The sequence below is a fragment of the Giraffa tippelskirchi genome, chromosome 4, assembly GCF_054371585.1.
Source record: "Giraffa tippelskirchi isolate mGirTip1 chromosome 4, T2T-mGirTip1v1.2.pri, whole genome shotgun sequence".
Classification (NCBI taxonomy): domain Eukaryota; kingdom Metazoa; phylum Chordata; class Mammalia; order Artiodactyla; family Giraffidae; genus Giraffa; species Giraffa tippelskirchi.
In genome coordinates, this window is record NC_137278.1 from 199,929,443 (window position 1) to 199,956,680 (window position 27,238).

A 27,238-nucleotide genomic window follows, 5' to 3' on the forward strand; every position below is an offset into this window, starting at 1 on the left:
TTGCAGAGTTGGACAGGACTTAGCGACTGAACAATGGAAGATCCCTGTTGGAGAACAAACTTCACTGAGGGGTTCTGAGTCTCCATCTTCCATTCTGTGAAGCAGCAAGAAAGAAAGTCAGTCACGGCGTCCCCGCTGACACCCCTCAAATGACAATGGCACAGTTGTTTTGGTGGAAAATTAAGAGACCTGAAAGGAGATGTGTGTGTGTGTGAACATGCTTAGACACAGACTTTATGACTTAGCTTTGTTGAGGAAGAGCGTTGAGCCCGGAGCCACAGGTGTGGGATTCAGCCTGTGTTCTTGTTCTAGTTCCTCTGTGACTTTGGGAAACACCATTTAAGCACTCTAGGTGTTGGTTTCCTCATCAGCAAAACTGGGAATTATACCTTGAATCATCACCCTTCTAGCTCTAAAATGTGTAGGTTCTTAAGAACCATTCCTTAACCTGATGGACTGTGAGTTTTGGAAGCAAAGCTAGTAGAGAAGTCACTAAGCCTGGGTTGAGCCCAGTTGAGCCCAGCCAGACACATGCCTTCCTTTGAGCATGGATGCCAAGCTGTGCTGTTACCCTGGGTCAGGGGCCAGCTGCCCACGATGCATCACAGGGCTTTCAGTAAGGTATTTGACAAAATCTCCTGTGATACCTATGTGGATGGGATAGGAAGTGGGTTAGTTGACAATATAGTCAGGTGGGTTGTTCTCCAATGGAATTATCAAAAAACACTGTTTTTTTTTTATTTTTATCAGCGCCAATTCCAAGGTGATTAAGTAGGGACTGTCCTTGCTCCTGCCCTGTTCAACCATTCTGAAAAGGGACTGATGCAAAGCTGAAAGGGGACAGCTAATACCTTGATAACAGAATCCCAGATTTTAAAAAAAAATCTAATTAGGACAGAAATGTGGTTAAATGGAAAATGTAAAGTGAAAGAGGGAAAAAAAAAATCTCAAGTTCTGTTCTTAGCTTTGAAAATCCCACAGCACTGTTATAAAGCCAGCAGGCCTGGTCCTGGGTGAGAGGTTTTAGGGCTTGAGTTGACTACAAGCTCAAGATAAATCAACAGCCAGTGAAGCCGCTGCCAGAGAAGTGGGCCCAGAGGGCTTCACAGACGTGTAGATAAAACCCCCAGTGAGAGGAGCCTGGCGTGCTGCAGTCCATGCGGTCGCTAAGAGCCAGACACGACTGAGCAACTGAACAACAACAACAAAAAGGAGGCAGCTGCCTGGAGCCCCACACTGGGTACTGGTCAGGCTGTCTGGTTCTAGGGGCTTCTTTTAAGAGGCAACAAAGAGAACCCTGAGGTTCTGAGGTTCTTCTAAAAAAGAAAACAAATTGGCTGGGGTCATATGGTGGAGAAAGACATGGCAACTCACTCCAGTATTCTTGCCTGGAGAATCCGAAGGACAGAGGACCTGGGGGCTACAATCCGTGGGGTCGCAAAGAGTCGGACACGACTGAAGTGACTTAGCACACACCCATTCACAAGGTCATATGGGGAAATTGTAGACATGAAGACGAGTTTTAAATATGGAAGAGCTGAATGTGAATTGGCTGATCAGATTATTTTCTATCATTCCAGGTAAAAATAGTGGTACTTGTCTGGCAGTCCAGCCTTTAAGATTCCTTGCTTCCAGTGCAGGGGGCATGGGTTTGATCCCCAGGGAACTGTGATCCCACATGCCGGGACCAAAAAATAAAAAGTTTTCTAAAAAATAAAATAAAAAATAGTGGTACTAGTGCATTAAACTTATAGGAGAGGAAGGCTTTATTTTCTTTTTAACTGCTTTTTTTTTTTTAGCTTAACTAACAATAAGAGCTGCTAAAAATGTAGCAGGTCCTGCTTTTGGGGTAGGGAATGCCCAAGCAGGGGCCGGGAGGCAGACTGTCTGGAGCGGCACGGTGTGATGGGGTGGTCAGCTGGCCAGATGAGAGCGTCCTCTCAGTTCCCTGAGGACAGAGACCATCTCCTGTTCATCTGTGCACCCATCCCCCAGCGTCCAGCAGAGGGTCTTGGACAGAGTAAGAGCTCATCGAGTGAATGTTTTTTAAATAACTTCGATGTGCAAAGAAATGAGAGAGTGGGATACCCAAGAGAAAAAAATCATGGTCCCTCCCTGCTCCCCAGAGAGATTACCATTCAGTTGAAGGAGTGTAGTTCTAGTAGATGGGCTTGCGTGTCAGGAGGGCAGAAGTGGGGCAGGAAAGATGAGGGCTGGTAGGGGTGCAGCCGGGTCCTCCTGTCCTGGGGAATGGCCCCCCTCCCCTGGCCCAGGGAGCCCTCCAGGCCAAGCACAGTCTAGGGGTGGAAGTGTTAGTCGCTCAGTTGTGTCTGGCTCTTTTTGACCCCATGGACTGTAGCCCGCCAGGCTCCTCTGACAATGGGATTCTCCAGGCAAGAATACTGGCAAAAAGCGATCGAAGAGTTGGGGCAGAATGACTGAAAACATGGCATATGTTTACAAAAGATGGAACTCCACAGCTCTCTGTTCTGCAGATGAACTGTGTGACCTCAGACAAGTTCCTTCCCTTCTCTGGGCCTTGGTTGCCGCCTATAGCCCTTTGCCTCTACTGCTAGCATATCTATGCCCTGCCCCCTACTCCTGCACTGGTCCACACTCACTCCTTTTCTTGCTTTAGGACTTACTTCCCTGCACCTTCCTCCTCCACAGCAGCTCTCCCAAGGCTATGGTGGAGGCCCCTTCTCAGTGGTCCCACAGCACTCAGGTACTCCCTGACATTGCCCTCCAGCCCTGGATCACCATTCCTGTTTACTTGACTTCTCCTTGAAGGCAGGGCAAAGATGTCCATCATTATATCTCTGGTGCCCGACACAGCACCTGCAGTGAGAAGATAAGGTAACAGCTCAGTGACCTTAAGGGGATGGAGAGGGGCATGAAGTCTGGGTCAGGCCCTGACTCCATCTCAGGATTTTTTGCGATCTGGGATTTAGTATTCTGCTCCTGTGGTCCTCATGAGTCACTCACATCCTGTAGTTTTGGGGCTGAAAGGGATCTCGGACAATCCTTATTCCCCCAGTTCACCAACCTGCCTGGCCTGCTCCATCAGCCAGTCCAAAATCCCAGCTGAGAGGGCTTGGCTGGGGTGATGTTGCTGACGAGGGATGTCCCCCAGGCCTGTGGGTATGGGGAAGGGGAACATGTATGGGGCAGGGGCTGGAGTGGTGCAGCCTTTGGCTCCAAGCCCAGACCAAGAAGACCGCCTGGACCGCATTCCCTGGGGGCATAGGAGAGGGTTGAATTTAGTTCAGGGTCCAAACACTGATGAAGCCCCAGTCACAGGTCAGGATGGCAGTGGGCACAGAGAATGATGTCTGCCTATGGGGGCTGGGGGCCAGGGGCAGGCAGCAGGCCTGAGGCTGGGATGAGAGGAAGCCAGCTATATGACATGAAGGGAACAAAAGGTGGGTGGGAACAAAAGGTGATGATCCCAGGACTGAATTCAGAGGCCTTCACGAGCAGTGGCTCCCGGCCAGGCCCTGGGCTGAGGCCACCAGTGGAGGAGACAATGAGGACACATGAGGGCCTCCAGGAGTTTCTGCTCTAGGAGGGGTCTGGGGGAGGGAGGGAAGTGGGGAGCCTGAGTTAGACGAGCACCACCAAGATTAGCGGGGAAACTGAGTATCAGAGGAGCAGATGACAACCTTCTCCAGGGGGCTCACGTCAGGCAGATCCATTCTGGTTGGGGGACTGGGAGGCTTCCTGGGGGAGGGACACTGAAAGAAAGGGGAAACGTTTTTGCCTGGAGGAGAGGGCAAGGGTGGGAGCTGAGGGTAGAGAGGGGGTGAGGGCATGGGGAGGGGTGTGGGGGGTTGGGGGTTGTAGGGGGATGTGGAGGTGGGGAGGCTGAGCAAGTTCTGGGGCAGTATATGGGGGTGCTGGCAGGAGCAGGAGGTGGGGCTGGCATGTGAGCAGTGGACCTCCTGTAGTAGGAGGGGCCGGGGTGGGCGGGGCCAGGCTGCTGAACCCCAGACCCCCCAGGATAGGGTGTTTATACTGATTTAGGGCAAGGGTCTCCAGTGACTGGAAGGCCTGTGTTTACCCTGCTCTCTGAGCACACTGCTCAGGGGGATGTAACGCAAGGTGGATGGTGCTGGAGGAGGAAGCAGGGAAGCAACCGGGGGCTGCCAGAGTGTCCAAGGTGGGAGTCCGGGGCGCCCCACGTGGTGACAGTCTGGTGGAAAGTTTGGAGTGATGGCAGAAGGTATGGACGGGCGGAGCTATAGGACTTTGTGCTTGACAGATGCACGGGATAAGGCAAAGGAGGACCCAGGGACAAATGCCAGGTCCCCAGACTAGACAGCCTTGGAGCTGGGGTGCTGTGACGTGACTAAGGATATCACTGAGAGCCGGTTCCTTTCGGGGAAGGGGAACAATGGGCTGTTGCAAATGTAGGTCTTGGGTTGAGTCTAGGCATGGAGATTTGAAAGTCACGGAATCATCACTTCACCATCAAATTGCTACCACTTATTGAGCTTTGACCTACTGTGTGCCAGGTACCATGTGAAATAATAATTCTCACCACAGAATGAACTCACAGAGTCAGCAGGATTAGCTTCATTTAACAGACAAGAAAATGAGATTCAGAGATGTTAAGAAACGTGTCCCAGGTCAGCCAGCAGGGAAGAGGTGGATCTGGGGCTGGGTGTTTCCCCATGGGCTTGCTCATTCACCTATCACAGTGCAGTGAAGTTATGATGGAAGAAGACGAGGTTCTCAGACAAGAGGTGAGAGGATATTAGCCCCAGGGACATCTATTTAGAGTTGCCATGAAGGCTCTGCCCAAGACAGTTCCCTCTTCATTAGCTGTTAATTATCAGCTACCAGGGCTGCTCTAAAGACTTCCCACATGGAAGTCAGGAAGATGTCCAGCATAGGAAAATCATGAAGATGTGCCTGGAGAATGGAAGAGGGCACGCATGTGACTCGTCGCTAGCATGGTTAGACCCTGTGGTTAGAATACAGGATCCGGGAGCTGTAGGGAGACAGGAAAATCAAGATAGACTGGGTTATGAAGGCTGAGGACAGAGTTCAAGGGATAAAGTATCAAAGCTGCAGAAAAATTGGGGGGGGGGAGTTGAGGATGGGATTTAGTGGTTAAAGTTCACCTTGAAGTGATCCTTTGGAGAGTCAGCAGTCTGGTGGGAGCAAGAGGCAGCTGCAAGGAGTCGGGGCACATGGGGCTGGCCAGTGGTTCGGCATTCGCTCGCAGATTGAGGCACAGGAGGTAGAGGAGTCCACCTACAGGTTTAGCGGAAAATAGAGATGGAGATGGACTAGTGCCCCAGAACGGAGGAGTCAAGTAGGGTCATGATCCAGTCCGGGAGACTTAAGAGGGTCTGTAGGGTGGTAGAAAGGGACCAATGCTGGGCTGGAGGCTGGAAATGCAAGTAGAAGGGACTAGAGGATGAAGAAAGCTTACAAAGAAGGCAAGAGATGGTGAGATCGTCAGTCTGAGAGAATGTTACGGTGAGATTGGGAAGCATATCGAAAGGTTCTGTGTATTGGGGAATGGAATGTGGCCTTTCTGTCTGTACTCCACCTCTCCGTGATGCTGGGGAAGGTTGGAGGGCTAATGGTCTTGCCTTGAGCTGTCGATCCCAGCCACCAGTCCTGATTTTTAGTTCAGGAATGTCACTCTGTAAGTGGAGTGTACAGCGCGTGACTGGCAACAGGACACAGTTTCAGAGCCCAGGAATACTTTTTCACTTCCTAAGCTTCCCTAAGGACTGATGGAACCCACCACAGTGCCACCATTTTGCCCATCCCCTTTGTCCAGTCTTTGTCTGTTGTTTAAATGCAAAAAAACTGTCTAGGAAGAACCACTGCTAACCCCTCTTTGTCATTCACACCTCAAAGGAGAATGTTTTTCTAGTCCTTTCCCCGGAGAGATTTTTGATAAGGGAGAAAAAGTGAGTGCTTAGCCACCCAAGGAGAGAAAAGACCACAGAGAGGGGAGAGGGCTGAGAGGAGAGGAGGAAGGGCCTTGAGGACAGACTGGCCAGTGCCTGAAGTTTTCCTGGGTTCAGATCCACCCGAATGAGGCAGCACCCCGTACCCCACCTCCCCACAGCCCCACCAAGCCCTGCCTCAATCGGAACAGCTCCCATTGTTGGGAACAGAAGTGACTTGAATTGAAGAACATGGTAGTGGAGGATCTCCCACTGTTGAAATATCCATCCATCACCCATCTGTCTTTTTACTAAATTCACATTTACTGAGCTCTATCATGTGCCAGCCCTTGGGCTCGGTACTGGGAACACAGAGATGATCAAACCCCAATCCCAACTCTTACGCGCCTCCCAGAAACAGGAAACGACCCCAATTCGTGACATGAATACTGAGAAAGAAAGAAGGTGAACAGGAGCAGCAGCAATGTTTTTTAACCGTTCTATTTAATCTTCAATTTTCTATTATTTAAAATATACACGATTAGAGAAAGAATGGTATAATACATTCCCATTTAACCATCACCCAGCTCCAATTAATATTGTTTCATCTAACCCTTCCACTTTTTTTGATGAAGTATTTTAATACAAATTCAAGATACCATGCATTTCAGCAATAAATACTTCCATGTGCGAATATGTGGAAATAAGTACCTCCTACCATTGGCAACGGCCCCACCCTTGCCGTGGGTATCCCCAACCCCAGAATCCAATCCTACACCCCACACCTTTAGGAGTCTTGGCAGCAACCTGGCATTTGAGGCCATCACACAGAGTTTTCAGACTTTGGCCCCTCAGTGCCCGCCTAGCTGTGATTTCCCAGGCTCCCGCCAAGGGTTAGCCAGGTAACCTTGCCCCGGTCTCTAGAAACATTGTCGCATCCCTTCCCTAACCGCGCTCCCGCGCCTCTCTGTCCTCACTGCAGATTGAAATGCTAGAACACAAGTACGGGGGCCACCTGGTGTCCCGGCGCGCCGCTTGCACTATCCAAACCGCCTTCCGCCAGTACCAGCTCAGTAAGAACTTCGAGAAGATCCGCAACTCGCTCTTGGAGAGCCGCCTGCCGCGGCGGATCTCCCTGCGCAAGGCGCGTGCGCCCACAGCTGAGAGCCTGGCGGCCGAGAGGGCCCTCCTGGAGGGCTGCGGCCTCGCGGGGCTGCCGCTGGTGCGCTCGCCCTCCCTGCCGCCCACCTTTGCGGGCACTCTCACCGAGCTGGAGGACTCCTTCACCGAGCAGGTGCAATCCCTGGCCAAGTCCATCGACGACGCCCTCAGCACCTGGAGCCTCAAGACCATGTGCTCCCTGCAGGAGAGCAGCGCTTACCAGATCCACCGGGCCCTGCGCGCGGGCGCGGGACTGCCGGGCCTGGAGGGCGAGGCGCGGGAGCCCGAAGGTGCCTCCCCGGGGGCCGGGGCCGAGCCCGCTGAGCCCCCTAGTTCGCCCCAGGGCCACGGCAGCACCCTCATGATGGCCTTCCGGGACGTCACAGTGCAGATCGCCAGCCAGAACATCTCTGTCTCCTCCTCCACGGCCCTATCGGTGGCCAACTGCCTGGGCGCGCAGACAGCCCCCGTCCCCACAGACTCCACGGTGGTTAAGGCTGAGGAGGGCGAGGCCAGGGCACAGGAGGCCCCGGAGGGCCCCAAGGCCCCCAGTGCCGGCCAGGGGGCTGCGCCCGCTGAGGACCCGAGCGCAGAGGTGAAGGCCGGCGGGGCCCTGTGCGCCAGCTCGTCCCTGGCCGCGGGGCCAGCGGTGGAGGAGGAAGAAGAGGAGGAGACGGAGGAGACGGCGAAAGGGACCAAGGCCGAACTCGAGGCCGGGGACAACTCGGAGCAGCTGAGCAGCAGCAGCACGTCCACCAAATCAGCCAAGTCGGGCTCCGAAGCGTCGGCCTCGGCCTCCAAGGAGGCCCTACAGGCCATGATCCTGAGCTTGCCACGCTACCACTGCGAGAACCCAGCGAGCTGCAAGTCACCCACGCTATCCACCGACACCCTGCGCAAACGGCTGTACCGCATCGGCCTCAACCTCTTCAACATGTAAGTTGGGGTGGGGGATGGGGGGAAAAGGGGCACCTGCATTTACTGATGAGCAAGGTTCCTGGGAATAGACCACAGGCCCAGGGGCCTCCCCTGGGGGCCTGGGGGCCACACCTGCTCCTTGAGATACTGTGTGGGGACACACGTTTTATTTTCCATTGGTATGAATTTACTTTAAGGACTAGGGCTAAAACACCTCAAACCTATGCTTTGACTAGTACTGCTGGGAAGAAGCAAGGCTTTGAAAAGTGAGAGAATTTACAAGAAAATGCAGTATTAAGTAAATAATATAAGGATGGAGCAGAAATCACTCAGGTGGGACATGAAGTTGGGGAAATGGGGAACATCAGCCCCATGGGGTTGATGATGGGAGAAGAGAGACAGTGATGAAAGGAGGAAAGGTCAGGGGAGCAGAGACCTAGTGCAAGGAACAGGAGACGGGTTGGGGGGGTCAGGAGGGGAGTGTGATGCAAGTGGAAGTGGAGCAGAAGAGAGCAGGGGCATGGACACAGAGATATGAATGACCGCTATAGCTCAGAGCCCCCAGCCAGACTTTCCTTGCTACCAAGAGGTATACAGCTGGTGGCAAGCAGAGGAAACACACACATACGTTCTAGGGAGATTTCAAGTACACCTACTCATCTCCACCCTCCACTCACCCCTTCCTTCATAGACCTGAACTGGAAAACACGGCATTTCTCCCACTAGTCAGTGAGAACTAAGCAGAAACCATTCACCTGTGTGTTCGTTTACTCATTCCGCAATGGTTTTTGGAGTGCTTAGTCCAGAAACCGCATAGATGAGCAACACACATCCTCTGGCCTCAAGCTTATATTCAATAGCTTGCCTGTGATAAAATGTTTGCAAACTTCAAATTTTTAGAGACGGTATTATTATGCTATTTTATAGAACAGGAATCGGGCTCACACAGTGAGGTGAGCTGAGTGCTGTGAAGCAGCTAGTAAGCGGCATAGCTGAGTGAAGTCATATTTGCCCGATAACCAGCCCAGTGCTCTTCTATATCAGGCAGCCACCAGGATGAGCGTAGCCTCAGCCCTGCCTCCCCAGGCCTACACAGATGCCTGGACCCCGCAAGGCAGTGCTTCTCAAATGATGTGTACTGAAGGATCAGCTTGGGTTTTTACTCAGTATGTCGTGGGCTGATACTTTTGTAAAATTCAATAAACGTGAGTTGCTAGAAAAACAGTCACATTCTTGGTTGTCCTGAAAATGTCAGCCTGCTATAAACGGGTCTAAAGGCTTACCCTCTATTTCTGTCCTTATCTTCTCCTGAACCAGTAAGACCCAGCTCAGGGAGCAGCAGGGATTTGCAGACCAGGCCGGGAGCACATTTACCTTAAATCACAGCACCCACACCCACTCCCATGCACAGAGACTCCAGCCTAGGAAAGTAATCCCTGGGGAGCAGGGTCTTTCTTGTGTCTACAATGCACAGGGAAGAGGGATGTGGTAGGAGATCCACCTCTGTGTCCCAATCCACCCTCCTCCCAGTTCCAGCGTGGATCCTGAGTAGAGAAAGCAGGGTACAGGTGAGAGGAGAGCTTGGGGGCCTGAAGATCAGATCCAGTGGGACTGAGGCTTGAAGACAGAAAGGATGCCCCTCCACCTGCTCTGGAGCCCACTTTGATCAGCCCTCCCCAGCCCCACACCATCCTCTATCCTGGGTGGGGAGGTTCAGAAGCATGAGCGGAGAGAGGCTTTGGAAAGAGAGGCCCTCTGAAGTGGAAGGAATAGTGACATTTCCTGGGAATTCCACCTGGGGACCTCTGGGCACTTCTGTGGGTTCCCTGGGCTGGAAGAAAGGGAGGAAAGGAGTCACAGACCATCTTGCCTCACTCTCTACTTCTTTTCCCCACCCCACCCCAGAAACCCAGACAAGGGCATCCAGTTCTTGATCTCTCGAGGCTTCATTCCCGACACCCCCATTGGAGTGGCCCATTTCCTGCTCCAGCGTAAGGGCCTGAGCCGCCAGATGATCGGCGAGTTCCTGGGCAACAGCAAGAAGCAGTTCAACCGCGATGTGCTGGAGTGAGTGCCCACCTCCGGGCTCCGCCCCGCCCTCCTAGCCCACCCTACAGTCCAGGATCTCCTGGGTGGCCTGGGACATCAGCTAGGAAAGGACATGGGGCAAGACAGGACCTCTGAAGTCTAGGTGAATTCCCAGAAGTCCTGGCTCCAGTCCTAGGGGCTTCCTGATTGGTCAAAGGAGCCAGAATCCCCATGATCCTTAGCAAATCACCCGCTTCCTCTCCAGTTATCCTGCAGCTTACTGAGCCAGGGTGCTCCTCCCACTGGCACTGGGGATGAGGATGGTGCTGGGGGTGGGGCTAGCACAAAAAGGGTCCAGGGAGACCAAAAGGCAAGAGAGTGCAACTGGAAGAGGGCTGTGTCAGTGCTGGGGCCATCACCGCCTGGGGGACTGACCCCTCAGCACCACCTACTGCCTGTCCAGTCCCCCAGCCCCTGAGCGTCTGCTTCATATCGTGGAGGAACCATGAGGCAGGAAAGGAAAGGGTTAGGGTTTTTAGAGCCAGAAATTACGTTTGTTGTTATGTAGTCGTTAAGTCATGTCCGACTCTTTTGAGATCCCATGGACTGTAGCCCGCCAGCCTCCTCTGTCCATGGGATTTTCCAGGCAAGAATACTGGAGTGGGTTGCCATTCTCTTCTCCAGGGGATCTTCCCAACCCAGGGATCGAACCCACATCTTCTGCTTGGCAGGCAGATTCTTTACCACTGAGCCACCAGAAACTACGATTGTGTAAAGATAGATTGACCACCAAGATCACATAATCAAAAAATTGTTTTAAAGTCCAATAGATGAAGTATTTGGTGGGGGGAGTGAGGAGGCTGCCTTGGTTGGAGCTCAACTTCATGGGTGTGATGCAGTGGATTAGGTAGGTGAGCCTCATGGCAGGGGCAGGTTCCCTGGGGCTCAGGAGCAGGACCTTGGAGCCACCTCGCCTCTCCAAAGAGGGGGTGAGGTCCTGTGAAGTCTGCCCCGGACCCCTACCTCCCCTCCTGACTCTCTCCACGCTCCTCCTCTCTTCCACTGGCTCCCTGTGCTCACTTTCTCTCCAAAGTCACCCCTCTGTAGGGAGCCCTCCCCACTTCTCTCCCACCCCCTTGTCCTTGGGCACACTCAGCAGAAGTGTTTCCTCAGGGGTCCTGGGAGAACCCCCTCCTCCTGTACTTGCTCTTGGAGCAGCAAAGGCCCACCACAGAGGGCCAGGGCTCCTGCTCCAGGTTTAGAAGCAAGAGGGTCACTGTCAGTATCCCTGGGGTGGGAGCTAGAGACCTGGCTTCTTTTTTTTTAAAGAAACATTTATTTATTTGGCTGTGCTGGATCTTAGTCGTGGCATGCAAGATCTTTAGTTTTGGCATGTGAACTCTTGGGCTTCCCTGGTGGCTCAGCTGGTAAAGAATCCACCTGCAATGCAGGAGACCTGGGTTCGATCCCTGGCTTGGGAAGATCCCGTGGAGAAAGGAAAGGCTACCCACTCCAATATTCTGGCCTGGAGAATTCCATGGACTGTATGTATAGTCCATGGGGTTGCAAAGAGTTGGACATGACTTAGCGACTTTCACTTCACTTCATTTCATGTGAACACTTAGTTGCAGCATACGGAATATAGTTCCCTGACTAGGGATCGAACCCTGGCTCTCTGCATTGGGGGCTCCGAGTCTTAGCCACTGGACCCCCAGGGAAGTCCCGACCTGGCTTCTGTTTGTGGAGCAGCCTTGGTGCTGTGTCTTGGGACAGCCCCTGCCCTCCGGCCATGGCCTGTGTTTCCATACCCAGAGGGTGGAGGGGTTGGGCTATGAGGGGAGGTCAGCTGTCCTTAGGAATCTCTGTCACCTTCCTAAATCCATGGGGTAGTTTTTACCTGAGTGCAGTTGGAAGAGAGGGAGCTGGGACCCATCCGAGGGGCCTTGAGATCCCTGATGGCCCACTCCTGTCTCTGACTCGGTGGCTTTGGACAGTTGGCTGTCCCTCCCAGTGCCCAGACCCACAAATGCACATGCTTTTCTTCCCCCTGAGGGGACACTTTGAGGAACTGTGCAAGAGGAGAAAGAGCCAGTTTCCTGTCTCTCTCCTCTCCTATTTTTCCTCTGGTTCACCTCTCTGGCCTCTTCATTTGCCTTTGTCCCCTTTCCACCAGTGAGCGAGTGGAGCTGCTGCGTCCGATGGCTTCATTCTTTCCAGCTGGCCCACGACCCAGGGGCGACCCGGCTTTGTCCTCTGCTCCGAGGCAGGGGTGGCAGCCTCACTTCCAGGCCCTGACTGCCTTGTCTGTTCTCTTCCACCTTTCCAGTTCCCGTGTGGCCTGGCCCCGGAATTCTAACCTGCTTCCCAATCCCCAGTCCTCCCAACCAGCGCCCCCCCTCCATCCCCGGCCTGCACTTCAGGGAACACATGGTTTTTCTCCAGCCCAGGTTGTGCTGAGCAGCACAGTGAAAACTTAATTGCCCATCCTCCCCGGGAGACTGAGTGTGTGGGCTGGAGACAAAGACCAGCCGCTGTGCGGGAGGGGCACAGGGCTGGGGACTGGGCTGGCGGCTGGACGGTCTCAGGCTTAGATGAGGGGGCGGTGGGGGAGAGAGGAGAAGTGGCTGGACCTGAGACCCCAGCTCTGACTCCTGCTCTGCTTCTAACAGGCTCTGGAGCTTTTGCACATCACTTCTGCTCCAGGCCTCAGCTTCCTCACCTGCAGAGAGGGTGGGCTGGGCTGTGTGAGCTCAGGTCCCTCCAGCACCAGCGGTAAATCTATCATTTTCCCCAGTCCTTAGTGCGTTTGTAACACCCTGGCATCATGCAAAATCTTCTGCCCTAAAGCATGCTTTGTCACCATGCCAGAGCCACCCAGAGCGGCATTCAGGAGAACAGGATGGCCATTCACCACTCATTCACCAAATATTGAATGCCTACTGTATGTAGGGAACCAGGGCTGAACTGGGTATCCCATGTGTGTACATCTGTGTATGTATATAGAAGGGGGAAGGAACAGAATGGCTTCAGGAAAGATACAGACCCAGGTGTCAACGGGGAGAGATGAGAGGAGGAACATGGAAAAAGAGGCAAGGGGCCCAGGAGCCTCCAGTGGGCACTGTGGGCTTGGGGAGGGTGGAGGGCAGAGCCGAGCCCGGATTCTGCCCCGGTGAATGCCCCCCACCCCAAGTGCTTTGCTCTGCAGCCACGCAGGCCCTGGGCTCCAAGGCCCTGGCACACTCAGCCTGCACGTGGCAGCTCCTCCCCCAAGTCTGCATCACCCGGATGCCTGGTTTGTCCCCTGCGAGGTGCCCAAAGAGGATGGAGAGGCAGGAAGAGGCAGGCACTGGCGGGGCAGCCAGGCACTGGGAGTTCTGGCATCTCCCTGCCGCTCAAGCCAGCATCGCTTGCCCCTTCCTTCCCCCCACCGGAGGAAACACACCAGTGACAGTCACCCAGTGCTGTTTTTTCCGGGCCGGGAAGGCTTCATTGGGATTCCGCACTGCGCCCCGCCCCCACCCGTGACATTCAGCCTGTCGCATCCATTCCGTACAAAGCTGTTTGCTGAATAAAAGACATAAATCACCCCTCCCCTTGGAGACTGAGACAGCCCAAGCCACCACACTCTCCAAGATACAGCCAGACAGGAAAGGGAGAGGCGGGGAAAGGTCTCCAGGAGGGAGAGGGCCTGGGAGGAGGGCAGACAGGGTGAGAGGAGGGGCCATGCACCAGACAGAATCTGCCCCTCATGCTGATCTGCATTTGAGCATCACAGAGGTGGTGATATTTGCCTCCAGAATCAGGCCCTCGGTGCTGTTAAAAGCTGACCTCTCTTTTCATCCCTTTCTGTGCTAGTCCATGGAAGCCCCATTCCAATAAGGAATGTGTCCAACCAGGCTTTACTGAATAATAATAGAAGTCATTCTGAGCTCAAAGGGCCATGTCCATTCCAGTGTTTACCTGAAGGTTTTGGTTTTGGCTCTCTCTTTTTTTTTTAGGAGAAACCAGCCTCAAGTTTGTCATTTGTCAAATGGGGATAATAGAACCAGTCATATGAATTAAATTTTAAAATGGATATGAAGTGCTTAACTCAGTGCCTGATGCTTAGTAAATTCTTTTAAAATGTCAGCTATTTCTGTTACTGTATTTTCTATTTAAAAGCACAGGGCATTAAAAAACGCCCAGGGCATTAGACCCCCCTCGTCCCTCCCCCCACCCCCATGGCCCCTCCCCCAACACAGGGAAACCTCACACTCCTCAGGGCAGGTCTCAGTCCACAGATGGGGAAGGGAGGGGCCGCCCGAGCCTGGAGGAAGCCCCTCTCTGGTGCTGAGAAGGAAGGGCAGTGGGAACCGGAGGGCAGTGGGGTTGGAATTCTTGGGGGGCTGAAAGCGCTTCCCTCTCTGTTTTCACATGGCTGGGAAATTTAGCTCTGCTCTATTTCCTTCCTAAAGTGTTCGCTTCAGCAGGTTTGAAGGCCAGCGGATGGGGTGCTGTTGCGTGCGGGTCTCACGGCCTCCTTCCTGGCCCGCGTGATCGCCGCACACGTGGACGGCGTCTGTCCCTTCCACGGAGATGCGGGAAGGGCGGTTTTGGGGGCTGAGCAGTCCCGGGAGGCAGGGTGGGGGAGAAAGTTTCCCCAGGGGATTCCTTCTTGCATTGCATCTACTCCATTCTCTGTTAGATACTGGAGTAGGACGTTTAAGTCAGATTTCATTATTTCATTTCCGTGGAAACGTGTCGGCCAGCATGTAACAGATTTGTTCTTCTTCAGGGACACTCAGAAATGAAGACAGATTGTCTGTCAAACTCAACAGGCTGGAAGGTACTGGCCTCTCTTCACTGGGAAGGGTCAACTCCAAAAGGTCCTAGGCTTTGCCTGTGTGTAGCTTCTGATGGATTGTCTTGCTCCCGAGGAGACTGGGCGAGGGGAGAGCAGGCTGGCACCCATGCCCACCCTGGGGGGTCTGGAGGGGGATGGAGAGAGGCCAGGGACAGACACGGGTAGGAGGCTTTGTGTGGCTCTGAAAACTTGCTGCCCCCACTCAGAGGGATGGAAGGAGAAGGTCTCTTCTAACAGGGGTGTCTTGGAGTTTTATGACCTTGAGCCCTCACCTCTCCAGTGCCCTTTCCTCCACCCTTGCCTACACACACACACACACACACACACACACACACATGGATGAGAGATTCTCCTTAGCAGTTAACAGTCACTGGCATTTCAGAATCACTCACTCCTGTACATGGAGACCCTGGAACTCCAAGTTCAAGAGTGGGATGAACTCCAAGTCCAGAGTTGAGACTCCCTTTGGCTTGGTCATGAGTATATGGAAATTGGCTTTTATACAAAAATGAACAAACCCAGTGCCCACTCCTTTCCTGAGCCCTCCAGTCCTAGCTCCGGAGGAGTCTCTCTCAATCCTGTGTGATAACTCAGGTGTGGCTGACACTGGCCACTCTGTGCAAGGGGACTTCCTGGAGGGGCGTCCTGGGGGTCGTACCCCTTCCCCGGGGTTTCTCAGGAGGGCTGTCTGTGAGCGAGTGGGCAGCTCACGTGTGTCAAGTGTGTATCATATGCCGGCAGGCATGGTTCCAAGAGCCTTATACACAGAGCCACGTTCCGTCTTCCCAGCACATTCCGTCTTCCCAGTGAGATGAACGCTGGAGTCTGCATCCAGTGAAGGAACTGAGTACCAGAGAAGGTGGGTTGCTTGCCCACAGAGCTGAGCCGCCACTGAGATCTGAAGCCGGTTAGAATGGCCCACAGCCTGAGCCCTCAGCTCCGCACCTTCCTGCCTTCTGCTTCATCCCAACAGGCATCTGGTCCAGATGCCTCTACCATGCATGTCAGACTCCAATTGTGGATTGTGGTGCTGAGAAATCCCTTAGACAGTCAGTTAGTCCAGGCCTTTCATTTTCCCCGGGCAGGGACTGAGGCCCAAGAGAAGAAACATCTAGTGCCCTGGCAAAAATCAGATGCTCTCCAGTCCCTGCGTCCATGCTAAGTCACTCAGTCTGTCCGACTCTGTGTGACCCCATGGACAGTAGCCTGTCAGATCCTCTGTCCATGGGGTTCTCCAGGCAAGAACACTGGAGTGGGTTGCCATGCTCTCTTCCAGGGGATCTTCCTGACCCAGGGATCAAACCCACGTCTCTTGTGTCTCCTCCATTGGCAGGTGGGTTCTTTACCACTAGCACCACTCGGGAAGCGCCTCCCATCCCTGATGCACCTTTATTTTCTGGCCCCAGCCCTCTCATCTAGGAAGAAAGCAGAGGTGAGGAACTGGTCCACAAACCTCCATTGGTCTGAGCCGACTAGTTTTCCTCTCTCTGATGGACTATGTTGTAAACAGTTGATGGGTCTGGTGATGGACTTTCAGGCATAGTTAATTGGTGATGATGGCAAGGGTGTTTATAGCTCTTAGTAGAAACTTCAGATCTGCTTAACCACCGGGCGCATCAGCTCTGATTTGGTCCCTAACGAGAACTCTCATTTTCTTTTTAAAAATATATTTGTGTATATGTACATATACCGTCTGAGTCACCATATACATATATATATATGTGTGTGTGTGTGTGTATAGGCTTCCCTGGTGGCTCAGATGGTAAAGAAACTGCCTGCTATGCAGGAGACAGGGTTCGATCCCTGGGTTGGGAAGATCCCCTGGAGGAGGACATGGCAACCCACTGCAGTATTCTTGCCTGGGAAATCCCATGGACAGAGGAGACTGGCAGGCTACAGTTCATAGGGTTGCGAAGAGTTGGACATGACTGAGCAACTAAACACACACACATATATATTTTTATTGAAGTATAGTTGATTTACAGTGTTGTGCCAATCTCTGCTGTACAGCAAAGTGACTCAGTTATATAGACATTCTTTTATATATTCTTTTCCATTATGGTTTGTCACGGGATATTGAGTATAATTCCCTGTACTATACAGTAGGACCTTGTTGATTATCCATTCTAAATGTAATAGTTGTGACTACCAACCTTAAACTCCCAGTCCATCCCTCCGTCCCCCACCTCTTGGCAACTACAAGTAGGGAACTCTTTGTTTCTTATACTCTGTTATAAACCAAAAGCTTTACATATATCGTCTCTTCTAAAACCCATAACCTCATCTGCCCACTGGATGTTACAGGGTTAGCTCCATTCTAGAGATGAGCAAAGTGAGGCCCAGCAAGGCTAAGCAACAGGAACCTAACAGTTATATGGTGGAAGTGAAGTTAAGTGAAATTTGCTGAGTAGCATCTGACTCTTTGTGACCCCTTGGACTATAGCCCACTAAGCTCCTCTGTCCATAGGAATTCTCCAGACAATAATACTGGAGTGGATTGCCATGCCCTACTCCAGGGGATCTTCTCGACTAAGGGGCTGAACCCAGGTCTCCTGCATTGCAGGCAGATTCTTTACCAGCTGAGCCACAAAGGAAGCCCAAGAAGACTGGAGTGGGTAGCCTAACCCTTCTCCAGGGGATCGTCCCCACTCAGGAATTGAACTGGGGTCTCCAGCATTGCAGATGGATTCTTTACCAACTGAGCTACCAGAGAAGCCTAAGATTCAAACCCCAGGGTGTCTGACACCAAGGGCCTGACCTCTTCCTGACCCACCCCTGTCATCAGCACAGAGCATGGGTCTCGAACAGCAGCTGCACCTGAGAACTTGTTAGCAATGTCAATTCTCAGACTCTAGCCCAGACCCCCAGCATCAGAAACCCTGAGGTAGTGCCCAGCCTCCTGCTTGCTGATCAGCCTGCCAGGTGGTTCTGGTGAGCCCTCGAGTTTGAGAACCACTGGGTGGGGCTGCCAGCCCAGCAAAAGGAAAATGGTCTCGGCCTCCTCACTGACTCCCGATTTGTGGGGCAGGTTCAGGGTGCGTTGGCAGCCATCCCCTCTGAGGCTCTCAAACGGGATTTTCTTCATTGCTGTGTCGTCACCAGGGACCCTGGCAGGCCCTCCTGCGTCACCCTCCTCCAGCTTTGTTTTTTTGGCCATGTTGCCCTTTTCCAGAAGGCCCCGACCTTTGTTAGGCATGTTATGAGTTCCGACTAACGAAAATAACTCTGTGGCGGAAAGGAATATTTTTAATTGAATTGTATGAGACAAGAACTGCAGAAATAACACCCGGGTTCCTCCCGCTCGTGGTGGTGGGTGGTTTCGTTTTCCATCCTAATCTTGAAATTGGCCCGGCTCCACCTGGAGCAGAGTCCCATGTGGGCAGCGCACACACCTCTCCCAGCCTTGGCCCAAGCCTCAGCTTCCAGGTCTTCACGGTCTCTTCTGGCCAGTTAAAAATCCCTGCTGCCATCATTACCTATTTTCAGCTCTCATCCAGTGCCTTTGTCTGCCAGACACTGTCTTGCTATCGTTAAAAAAAAAAAAATAGTGGAGATGACAACATTCATTTTGATCACAGTTGTGTACGACGCTTCGTTTTCCTGCAACGCAGACTGACGCCAAGCGTGGATCAGTACTAACGAGCAATTTTATGCAAGGTTGTACCTGTTTATACAGATGCAGGGAGCGTCTGTGTTTATGCTTCCCCAGTCCTTGAGAGGGGCTTGCCGCATCTCTGCAGAAACTCACAGGAAGGAGGGCACCTCCCTGGCTTCCCCCGACCCAAGTGGGAGCACCACCGGGATTACCCCCTGTTAGCAGCAGCTCACCAGGCAGGTCCAGACATCTCCCCGGGAGCAGGCTCATCAGGGCCAGCTGGCCGGGTTCTCATCCCTCCCTGGCCTGCAAAGGCGGCTGAACAATGGGAAGCATGTGCACTCCACACTGCCTCACTGCCCGCGGTCTGGAATCCACCGGCCCTTCCCTTGGCAGCCGTGTCCGGGAGTCAGGTACAGCTGACCTGGGCCACCAGGTCAAGGCCCCCCAGCCACATGGCTCCTTCTCCAGCTGACCCCTTCTCCAGCTCACGGCCCCAGTTGTTCTCCAGGTTGGTCCTGTCACTCACTTGTTCATCCACCCCAGGAATGTTTATTGAGTTCAGATATCCGCTAGGAATGCAGAAATCGACTCTGGGGGTCTGGGAGCGTGTGGCCTGGTGGGAGTCACAGCAGAGGAACCACAGAGGTCGAGGAAGACTCTCCGAGAGATGGACATCTAGACGCAGACCTGGAGGTGGGGGGTGGGCCACAGGAGGAAGGAGCAACCTGGGTGACCGAACATGCAGTGATTGGAGAGCAAGGCTGCAGGATGGAGCCAGGATGCCTCAGGGGCAGGGGCGACAGGGAGCAACCAGGGCCGTGCTTTACTGGGGAACTCGGGTTTCATACAGAGGGTGTGGGAAGCCCTGGAAAAATTATAAGCAGAGGAGTGAGTGACAGGGCCATGGGTGTCCTAGAAGTGTTCTTCCAGAAGATGGTTTGGAGGCAAGGAGGCTGGTCCAGAGGCTACTGGTCACAGTTGTGGTGAGATGCTGAGGCCTTGACCCTTAGCAGAGGCCGTGGGGAGGGGAGAGGTGGGTGGAGCCTTGAGGCAGGGAGAGGCAGCAGGGCCTGGTGACTGGAGTGGGCAGCAACAGAGGTGGCCAATCTCAGGGAACAGCCTCCTGGGCTGCTGAGAATTCAGAATGCGCGGTCTTTGCTTCAGACTCACTGGAGTACTTTGTCCAGGTTATACCAAATAAACACGTTTATACTTTCAGCTTTGAGAAGAGAGAGATGCTGGGTGTGGGGACATTTTATCTGAAGAATTCCTCAAACCAGACATTATCAAATATTTACTCAGGCCAACTTAAAATATTAAATACTTGGTAAAACATAAAAGATGTACACCCTGACTTTCCTGCAAGAGTTGCTAACACAGCCTGTGGCCTGGTGAAGGCTCCCGCCCTCAGCAGCCTCCTCTGTGCCTCGTAGCACTGTTATTTAACGTGGCCTCTTATGAACCCTATAGATCGATCAAATGAACCCTCGTCCCCCCCAGTTCTTCCTTTAGGATGTCTCTCAGATTCTGAGCTGGCCTGGTCTATTTGGGTCCTTTCGATTTGTTCCAATTTAGCCCCATCTCTCGCCTGGCCCTCTGCAGGTGCATTCTGATGGCCTCTGCTTCTCTATTGCTCCTGCCCTTCCCTTTACGTTCATTCTCCCCCAACACCAGAGAAACCATCTTCAAACAAACTGGATTTGTCACTCTTCTGATGGTACCCTTCTATTTCTTCCCCCTGTGTTCAGGAAAAACCCCTCACTATCTGCATCCTATGGGAACTAAGAGAGGGCAGCATGGGGCGGGTGTGGGGTGACCAGGACAAAGAAGAGTGGAGCGGCACGTGTGTGCGGAAAAGGACACGTCAGCCCCACGTGGGAGCTTCTGTGGCCCTTGGGGGCATATTTTGCACGGCCCAGATTCCTGCCCTGATGCTCATGATCCTGGGGACAGGGTGCCCCAGGAGGGCAAGGCCAGATGCGCTGGGGGCCAGGAGGTTAAGCTGACTTGTCACTTGCTTGGGGGTGGGCAGGCTTCTCGGCTGCAAATGCTCAGACCCTGGAGGGGTGATGTAAGAGGAGACTTCCAAATGGAATGGAAAGCAGAGAGAAAGCCAGGCCCCTGACAGGCCTTGGAGAGGACAGGAAAGGAAACTGTTCACCATTTAAACCTCTGACTCTGGATGCTCAGGGGCTGAGAGGAGAGGCCCTGGGATTTGGAGGCGGGAGGTCTGGACTCAGCACCCTCTTAGCCAGCGGCCTTGGACTGCCAGCTGCTGCCCTGGGCCCCAAGTTCTGGCAGTGGGAGGAGGACCCTTAGCCAGCACCTTACAGGGCTGTCTGGGGGAGGAGGCAGGGGTGAGGAGGTCCTCCTGGGCTATGGCAGGAGACCCTGGCATGGGTAAGTCCCTCCTGGTTGGTCTCAGACCCCCAAGTTCCGCCTCTCCTTCAGGGTGGGGTTGTCTAGCCAGCAGGGGGGCTTCGCCTTCCTCCCCAGCTCTGGCTGGTGGAGGGAGACCCAGCCCACCGCCCTCATGACCCCCTCCCCTCCCGGCCTCAGCTGTCTGGTGGACGAGATGGACTTCTCCGCCATGGAGCTGGACGAGGCCCTGCGCAAGTTCCAGGCCCATATCCGTGTGCAGGGCGAGGCCCAGAAGGTGGAGCGGCTCATAGAGGCCTTCAGGTGGGCTCTCCCCAGCCCTGCTCCCTCATACATGCTGGGCGTGGGGGAAGCAGGGGGCTGCCAGCCAGGGGCAGGAGTCCCCCACACGCCAGGGAATGGAGGAAGCAGCAGGGTCTGTGAACTGAGGACAGGAGTCCCTAGAGGGCTGGTTGAGGCTTGGGGGGATGGGAGGGTGGCAGGAGGGGAGGAAAGAAGCGGGCAGACCTCTGGGGCTCTCTTTGCTGGATCAGCATCTGGCCTCCAGGTGGCCTGCTGGCACCTTTTGTGTCCCTGTCAACCAGCAGGTCATTCCTGAGCATCAGTCTGAGGCTGGTACTGGTGGGGAGGGGGTGCCTGGGATCTGTGGGTGCGTGACACCTGCCCCGTCCCTTCGGTGGGAATGGGGGCCAAAGTGTGGGGTGACAGGGAGCCGCCCCGGGCCTAGGCCCACACTCAGAGAACCGGACATGTTCCCGAGTGCCCTTGTCTCCGGAGTGTGGGGAGGGCAGGGCCCTCACGCCCCACGTGTGTCCCCGCTGCAGCCAGCGCTACTGCATGTGCAACCCCGAGGTGGTGCAGCAGTTCCACAACCCGGACACCATCTTCATCCTGGCCTTCGCCATCATCCTGCTCAACACCGACATGTACAGCCCCAACATCAAGCCCGACCGCAAGATGATGCTGGAGGACTTTATCCGGAACCTGCGAGGTAGCGGGGGCGGGGGGCAGGGGCACTGCTCAGAGTCATTCTGGGAGTCTCAGCCCCCCACGGCAGGCTGTCACCCCGGTGGTCAAGGGCACTGGACACTGCTGTCTGGGCCCAGGAGGTTGCTAGCATGCTGGGCACCGGGGGAGTCCTTTGTGCTCTGAGTTTCATTATCGTGTGCCTTCTTTGGCTCTTTCTTCACCCATTGTGCTAGGAACTAGTTTCTTCCTTATATTAATAGTCTAGAAACACGTGCCTCCGAAATATTGCATCTGATAATTTCCCCTCTCCTTTTTCTCTGCACTCTGTTCCTGGAACTCCTATTTTTTAGATGTTAGACTTCCTAGTCTGAGCCTCTGACGGCAACTTTCTGTCTGCCATCTCTGTCTTCTTGTTTGACTTTCTTGAAGATGGCCCTCAGCTTTATCTTTCAAATCTCCTGCTTAATTTTCCATTTCTGCTGTCATCTTTTTCATTCTCAAGAACTCTTTTCTGCTAAGTGTTCCTCTTCAGAGCATTTTGTTCCTGTTTTGTAGATGCAATATCTTCTTATATATCTCTGAAGATATGAATGATATGTTTTCACTAGTTTGTTTGTTTCAGGTTCTCCTTGCTTTCCTCTAAGTTCCTTTTACAGTTTTCCCCATACTTTTCCTCTCTTGTGTTGGAGACTTTCCATACACAGTTGACGAAACTTGGTTGTCCATCCACATTTAGCAGTGAGCCACTAAAAGGCTGATTAAAACTCTGAGTGTGTGTGGGGTTGCCAACTGGTGGGCTTTCTCATGGCGACATTTCATTGAGCTGTTTCACTGGGAGAAGTGACTCCAATATCTTTAGATATTTTCCCTTGTGCTCCTCGATCCCTTAGAAGAGAAATGTCCAATCTGTGGCCCAGATCGGCTGAGTCTCTCTGCCAACACTCTGAGAGCTTCGTGGGAAGTGGGCTTATGGGGGTCTCCTAATACATAGACATCAGCTTCATCCCCCAGTTTTCAGCACAGACTCTCACTCTTGGTTGTGCTTAGTGTTAGGTGCTCAGTCGTGTCCGACTCTTCTCAATCCCATGGATTGTAGCCCCCACAGCTCCTCTGTCCGTAGGATTTCCCAGGTAAGAATACTGGAGTGGGTTGCCATTTCCTTCTCCAACTGGTTGTGCTTGGGGTCCACCAGTCCAGAGTTCCTGGTTCAACCCTTCCAAAGAATGAAGGCTTGGAGCGGAGGAAGGGGTGGGGATGTCTAACTACCTTTTATTCTCATTTTCAACTGATCTTCCTATTTCGAGCCCACCATCACCTCCAAGGCTCTGCCAGCTCCAGAGCCCTTGGTGGTTCTGAGCCTTCTAATCCCTCTGCTGGTTTCCACTTTCCCAGGTTTGCTGATCCGTGAGCTCATTCACCCACTTTCAGGTCCCCTGGTGCCCCTGCCTCTTCCCCCATCTCTGCCGATTCCTTTTTCCGGGGCGTTCAGAAGGAGCAGAGGTATGCAACCTGCCATCTCTACCTGGGAGCCCCATGTCCTCAGTCCCTACTCTGCTCCTCTTGGCCGCAGCCTGGTTTCTTTCAGGGGCCCTGGGGGGGGGGGTGCTTCTTGATTCATCTGCCCAACTCAGAACCAAGCTCAGATGTGGAAGACATGGGGTCAATCCAGAGAGTTGCTCATAGAAGGTGTAATGTCCTCTCAACACTTAAGAAAACTGGTTGGAGAGCACTTGCCCAAGATGTTTTATTTTTCATTTTTCCCTCTTGAAAAGAGGAGTGTATAATCATTAAAAGAAGATTTAGAAAAAGTAGAAGGAAGATTTTGGTTTTTTATTGCTTCTGTTTCTACCTCCCGGGGAAAGTTGTTTTCATGTTGGTGTACTTCCTGCTGGTGTTTTTTGTCACCAGAGTCTGATCATTACTGTGAAGTGTGAGATGGGTGGTGGTCTTGTTACTGCATCACTGTGGGGGCTGCCCTGCTCTCCTTCACTTAATGTCCCACCCCTCCCTGTGCTCCCAGCAAGGAGGGGATCTTCTCACCATCTGACAACTAATCACTGAGCTCCCTATGGAGGGGAAGGGAGGGCCTGAAAGAGACAAGACAGCACACGGGCAGTGCCCTCACGGCAGGGCTGGAGTGGGAGCTGCTAGGAGGAGCAAAGGCAGGGGCCTGGAGGCTGTGATCAGAGATGAGGAGGAGGCCGGGGAGGTGGGAGCTGAGACTGTGGCTATGGGACACCTGGAAGTGGGGCCGGGACGTGTCCTGAGCCCTCATACAGTAGGTGCTCTGGCCAGGGAGGTAATCTCTAATTTAGCAGGGATGTGGAGCCAGCCACTGAAGGCTTTGGAGCAGGGACAGGGCCAAATCAAGGCCACCCTTGGGGAGCGTCACTCAGGTAGTGGGCTTCCCCTCTCTGGCTCCAGCCCCTGACCCCCCTGACCCCCTCCCTCTCCACTCCTCATCCCTAGGTGTGGATGATGGTGCTGATATCCCCAGGGAGCTGGTGGTTGGCATCTATGAGAGGATTCAGCAGAAGGAGCTCAAGTCCAATGAGGACCACGTCACGTACGTCACCAAGGTGGAGAAGTCCATCGTGGGCATGAAGACTGTAAGTGCCCACCATGGGGCCACAGTGCTCAGCTGGCGGGGGGCTGGGGGAGTGGGAGTGGAAGGGGTGAAGGGTCGCTTGCCTCCCCCTCTGGCCACAGAGCCCCTGTCTCCAACTCCTTCCCTTTCTTCCTTTCTTTCTTGCACCCTCTTCCTTCCACCCGCCTATCTCCTCATTGCCGCCTTGACCAGCTCCTGCAGTGGGAGGGGTGGAAGTGAGACACTGGGAAAGACTGCCTGGGCTCTTGGGTTGAAGCCTCTGGAAGGCCAGATGGGGAGGTTGGAGTGGAACGGACCCTGGGCATCCTGGATGATCTACTGAAGAGAAGACATGACATGGGCTAAAGCAGGCTCTCGATGTGGGGTCTCAAACCCTTGGGGCGCCCCTGAGCTGTGGCTCGGGTCACAGTTTGCTCCAAGTTTGCAGTGGTTTTTAAGGGCAGTCCTCTCTAGGTGTCCACAGAAGCTCCGTATACCGCAGACATAAAGGTCTGGCCTCCATATCTAACCCTGACCTCTCTGGTTCCTCCTCCCCAGTGGCTGGCTCACGGGGCAGTTTGGGGACATTTCTGGAGGCTCTGTGCTGGACCCCTTCACCCACTCATGCAGGGTCAGCCTTTCCTGGCCAGAGCCCTTCATGCTGAAATTGCAGCCTCTGTCAGGCTTGAGAATGCCCTCCAGGAGCTGGTTCACACACTAGAGCAGGTTCCCAGTGTCCCTGGGACCACCATCCCCACCTTGCACACTTGTGTCTGGGTGTGCAGCAGAGAGAGGCACAGCCCAGAATGTGGGGGTGCCCTTGAGGAGGCCTTGGAGGGAGAGGGGTGCACAGTGATGGGACTTGAACGATCCAGCTTGAACTTGAACAAGTTCTTTTCTTTTTTTTTAATGTTATTTACTTATTTTTGGCCGTGCTGGGTCTTTGGTGCTGTGGGGGATTTTCTTTAGTTGTGGGGAGCAGGGGCTACTCCTTATTGTGGAGCCTGGATTCTAGGGTGTGAGGGCTTCAGTAGTTTCAGTGCATGGTCTTAATTGCTCCGCAACCTGTGGGATCTTCCCAGACCAGGGATCAAACCTGTGTCCCCTGCGTTGGCAGGTGGATTCTTTACCACTGAGCCACCAGGGAAGCCCCGGAGACTATTCAATGTCCTTTCTCCACCTTTTACCCTCTTACTTCCTCCCAGCATCGTGAACCCCTCTTGCCCAGCCCTGCTCCCCAAGGAGCGCGAGGAAGGGGATAGAGCCCCGGGGAGGAGAGGGGAGGTTCAGGGTCAAACCGGGCCTGCATCTGCTCTTCTGGAAACTGGTGCTGAGGGGTGATGGCCATGACCACGGGCACCCCGCCCCCCGCCCACACTGAGCACCGTGTGCCCGCCACCGCAGGTGCTCTCAGTGCCTCATCGCCGCCTGGTCTGCTGCAGCCGACTCTTCGAGGTGACGGACGTGAACAAGCTGCAGAAGCAGGCTGCGCACCAGAGGGAGGTGTTCCTCTTCAACGACCTGCTGGTGGTGAGCGGGGACCCGAGCCAGGAGCCGAGCGGGGAGGGGCTCAGGGATGCCCCCCCTCCAGAGAGCTGCACACCCAGCAGCCAATTTCCATAGCCTGGGGTTTCAGGTGGCCCAGTCAGACAGGATCATTCCTCCTCTGTAGGTCATGAAGCCGAGGCGCAGAGCGCTTACCTGCTCAGGGTTCCCGGTCCTGGTGGGAATGGACTAGGTCCCAGAGCATCTACCTCCCCGTCACGATGAGAAACCTAGGGCTGGAGGGTACAGGGCTTCATGTCCATCTCTCCCACAGCCTGGGAGGTACAGGGGGCCTGAGAGGGGCCGGCGCTGTCCCTGGGTCCAGGGGAATGCTGGCATATGTGTGTGTGTGTGTGTGTGTGTGTGTGTGTGTGTGCGCGTGCATGTCTATACATCTATGGGGAGCTCAGCCTTAGCTCTTTGAACACAGAGCGTGGGTGCTAAGTCTCTTCAGTTGTGTCTTACTCTGTGTGACTCTATGGACTGTAGCCCACCAGGCTCCTCTGTCCATGGGATCCTCCAGGCAAGAATACTGGAGCGGGTTGCCATGCCCTCCTTCAGGAGATCTTCCTGATCCAGGGACTGAACCCAAGTCTCTTACATCTCCTGTATTGGTAGGTGGGTTCTTTACCACTAGGTCCACCTGGGAAGCCCTTTGAACACAGGCATCCATATAACGGATATTTAGTGAGTGTCAGCTGTGTCTCCCAGGCATTGTTCTAAGTGCTGGAAAGCAGGGATGAACGGGATCTGGTCTCTGTCTCCTCTCCATCCCCCGCCACCCTCTCCATCCATGACTCATCCTGGCACTGCCTCTAACCTTGTCCCACATTGGAGGATCACATCTGAGGTCCACCTCCAAAGAGCAGCGGAGTCAGCCCACCTGCCCATGGGCCTCACCTCCCTCCACGCCTCTCCTCCATCCCCACCCTCTGACCCACCAGCTGTTCTCCTGAGGCCGGATCCCTTCCATCTCAGACCCTGACTTTGCTGCTCATCGTCTGCTTGAAGAGCTCCCAGACTTTGCATGACCCCCTCTCTCCCCTTATTCAGTGCAGATGTCCCCCCACCTCAAAGGTGGCCTGCCCACTCACTGTCCAGTCCTTATGCTTCTTCATCCTCAAAACACATACTGGGGACTTCCCTGGTGGTCCAGTGGTTGAGATGCTGTGCTGACCTGTTAGGGAAAAAAGTACCAGTTTCTGCCGTCACCTGTGTATGCATTTCTTGACTTTGTCTTTCGGCTTGTTATGCGTTAATGGATTGACTCATTGATTGACTTATGGATCCCGAGGGTCCTC

The 27,238-nt window shown here is 53.8% G+C and overlaps 1 protein-coding gene and 1 long non-coding RNA gene across 3 annotated transcripts in view; one reads left to right on the forward strand and one right to left on the reverse strand.

Annotated features, from left to right (window-relative positions):
- The window catches only part of IQSEC3 (IQ motif and Sec7 domain ArfGEF 3), an 83,928-nt gene that overhangs the window by 45,434 nt on the left and 11,256 nt on the right, over positions 1–27,238 (forward strand). For both annotated transcript variants that reach the window (XM_081593964.1, XM_081593965.1), the window contains 6 exons: positions 6,892–8,006; positions 9,894–10,055; positions 21,017–21,139; positions 21,661–21,827; positions 24,275–24,414; positions 25,797–25,922. In XM_081593964.1, coding sequence (XP_081450090.1) covers positions 6,892–8,006; positions 9,894–10,055; positions 21,017–21,139; positions 21,661–21,827; positions 24,275–24,414; positions 25,797–25,922 — 1,833 coding nt within the window. The remainder of the gene's footprint in view (positions 1–6,891; positions 8,007–9,893; positions 10,056–21,016; positions 21,140–21,660; positions 21,828–24,274; positions 24,415–25,796; positions 25,923–27,238) is intronic.
- On the reverse strand, positions 4,563–7,412 carry LOC145546633 (uncharacterized). The gene is made up of 3 exons (XR_014083086.1): positions 7,176–7,412; positions 5,127–5,259; positions 4,563–4,993 (listed from the first exon to the last, which is right to left on the reverse strand). It is a non-coding gene; the product is annotated as an uncharacterized LOC145546633 (long non-coding RNA).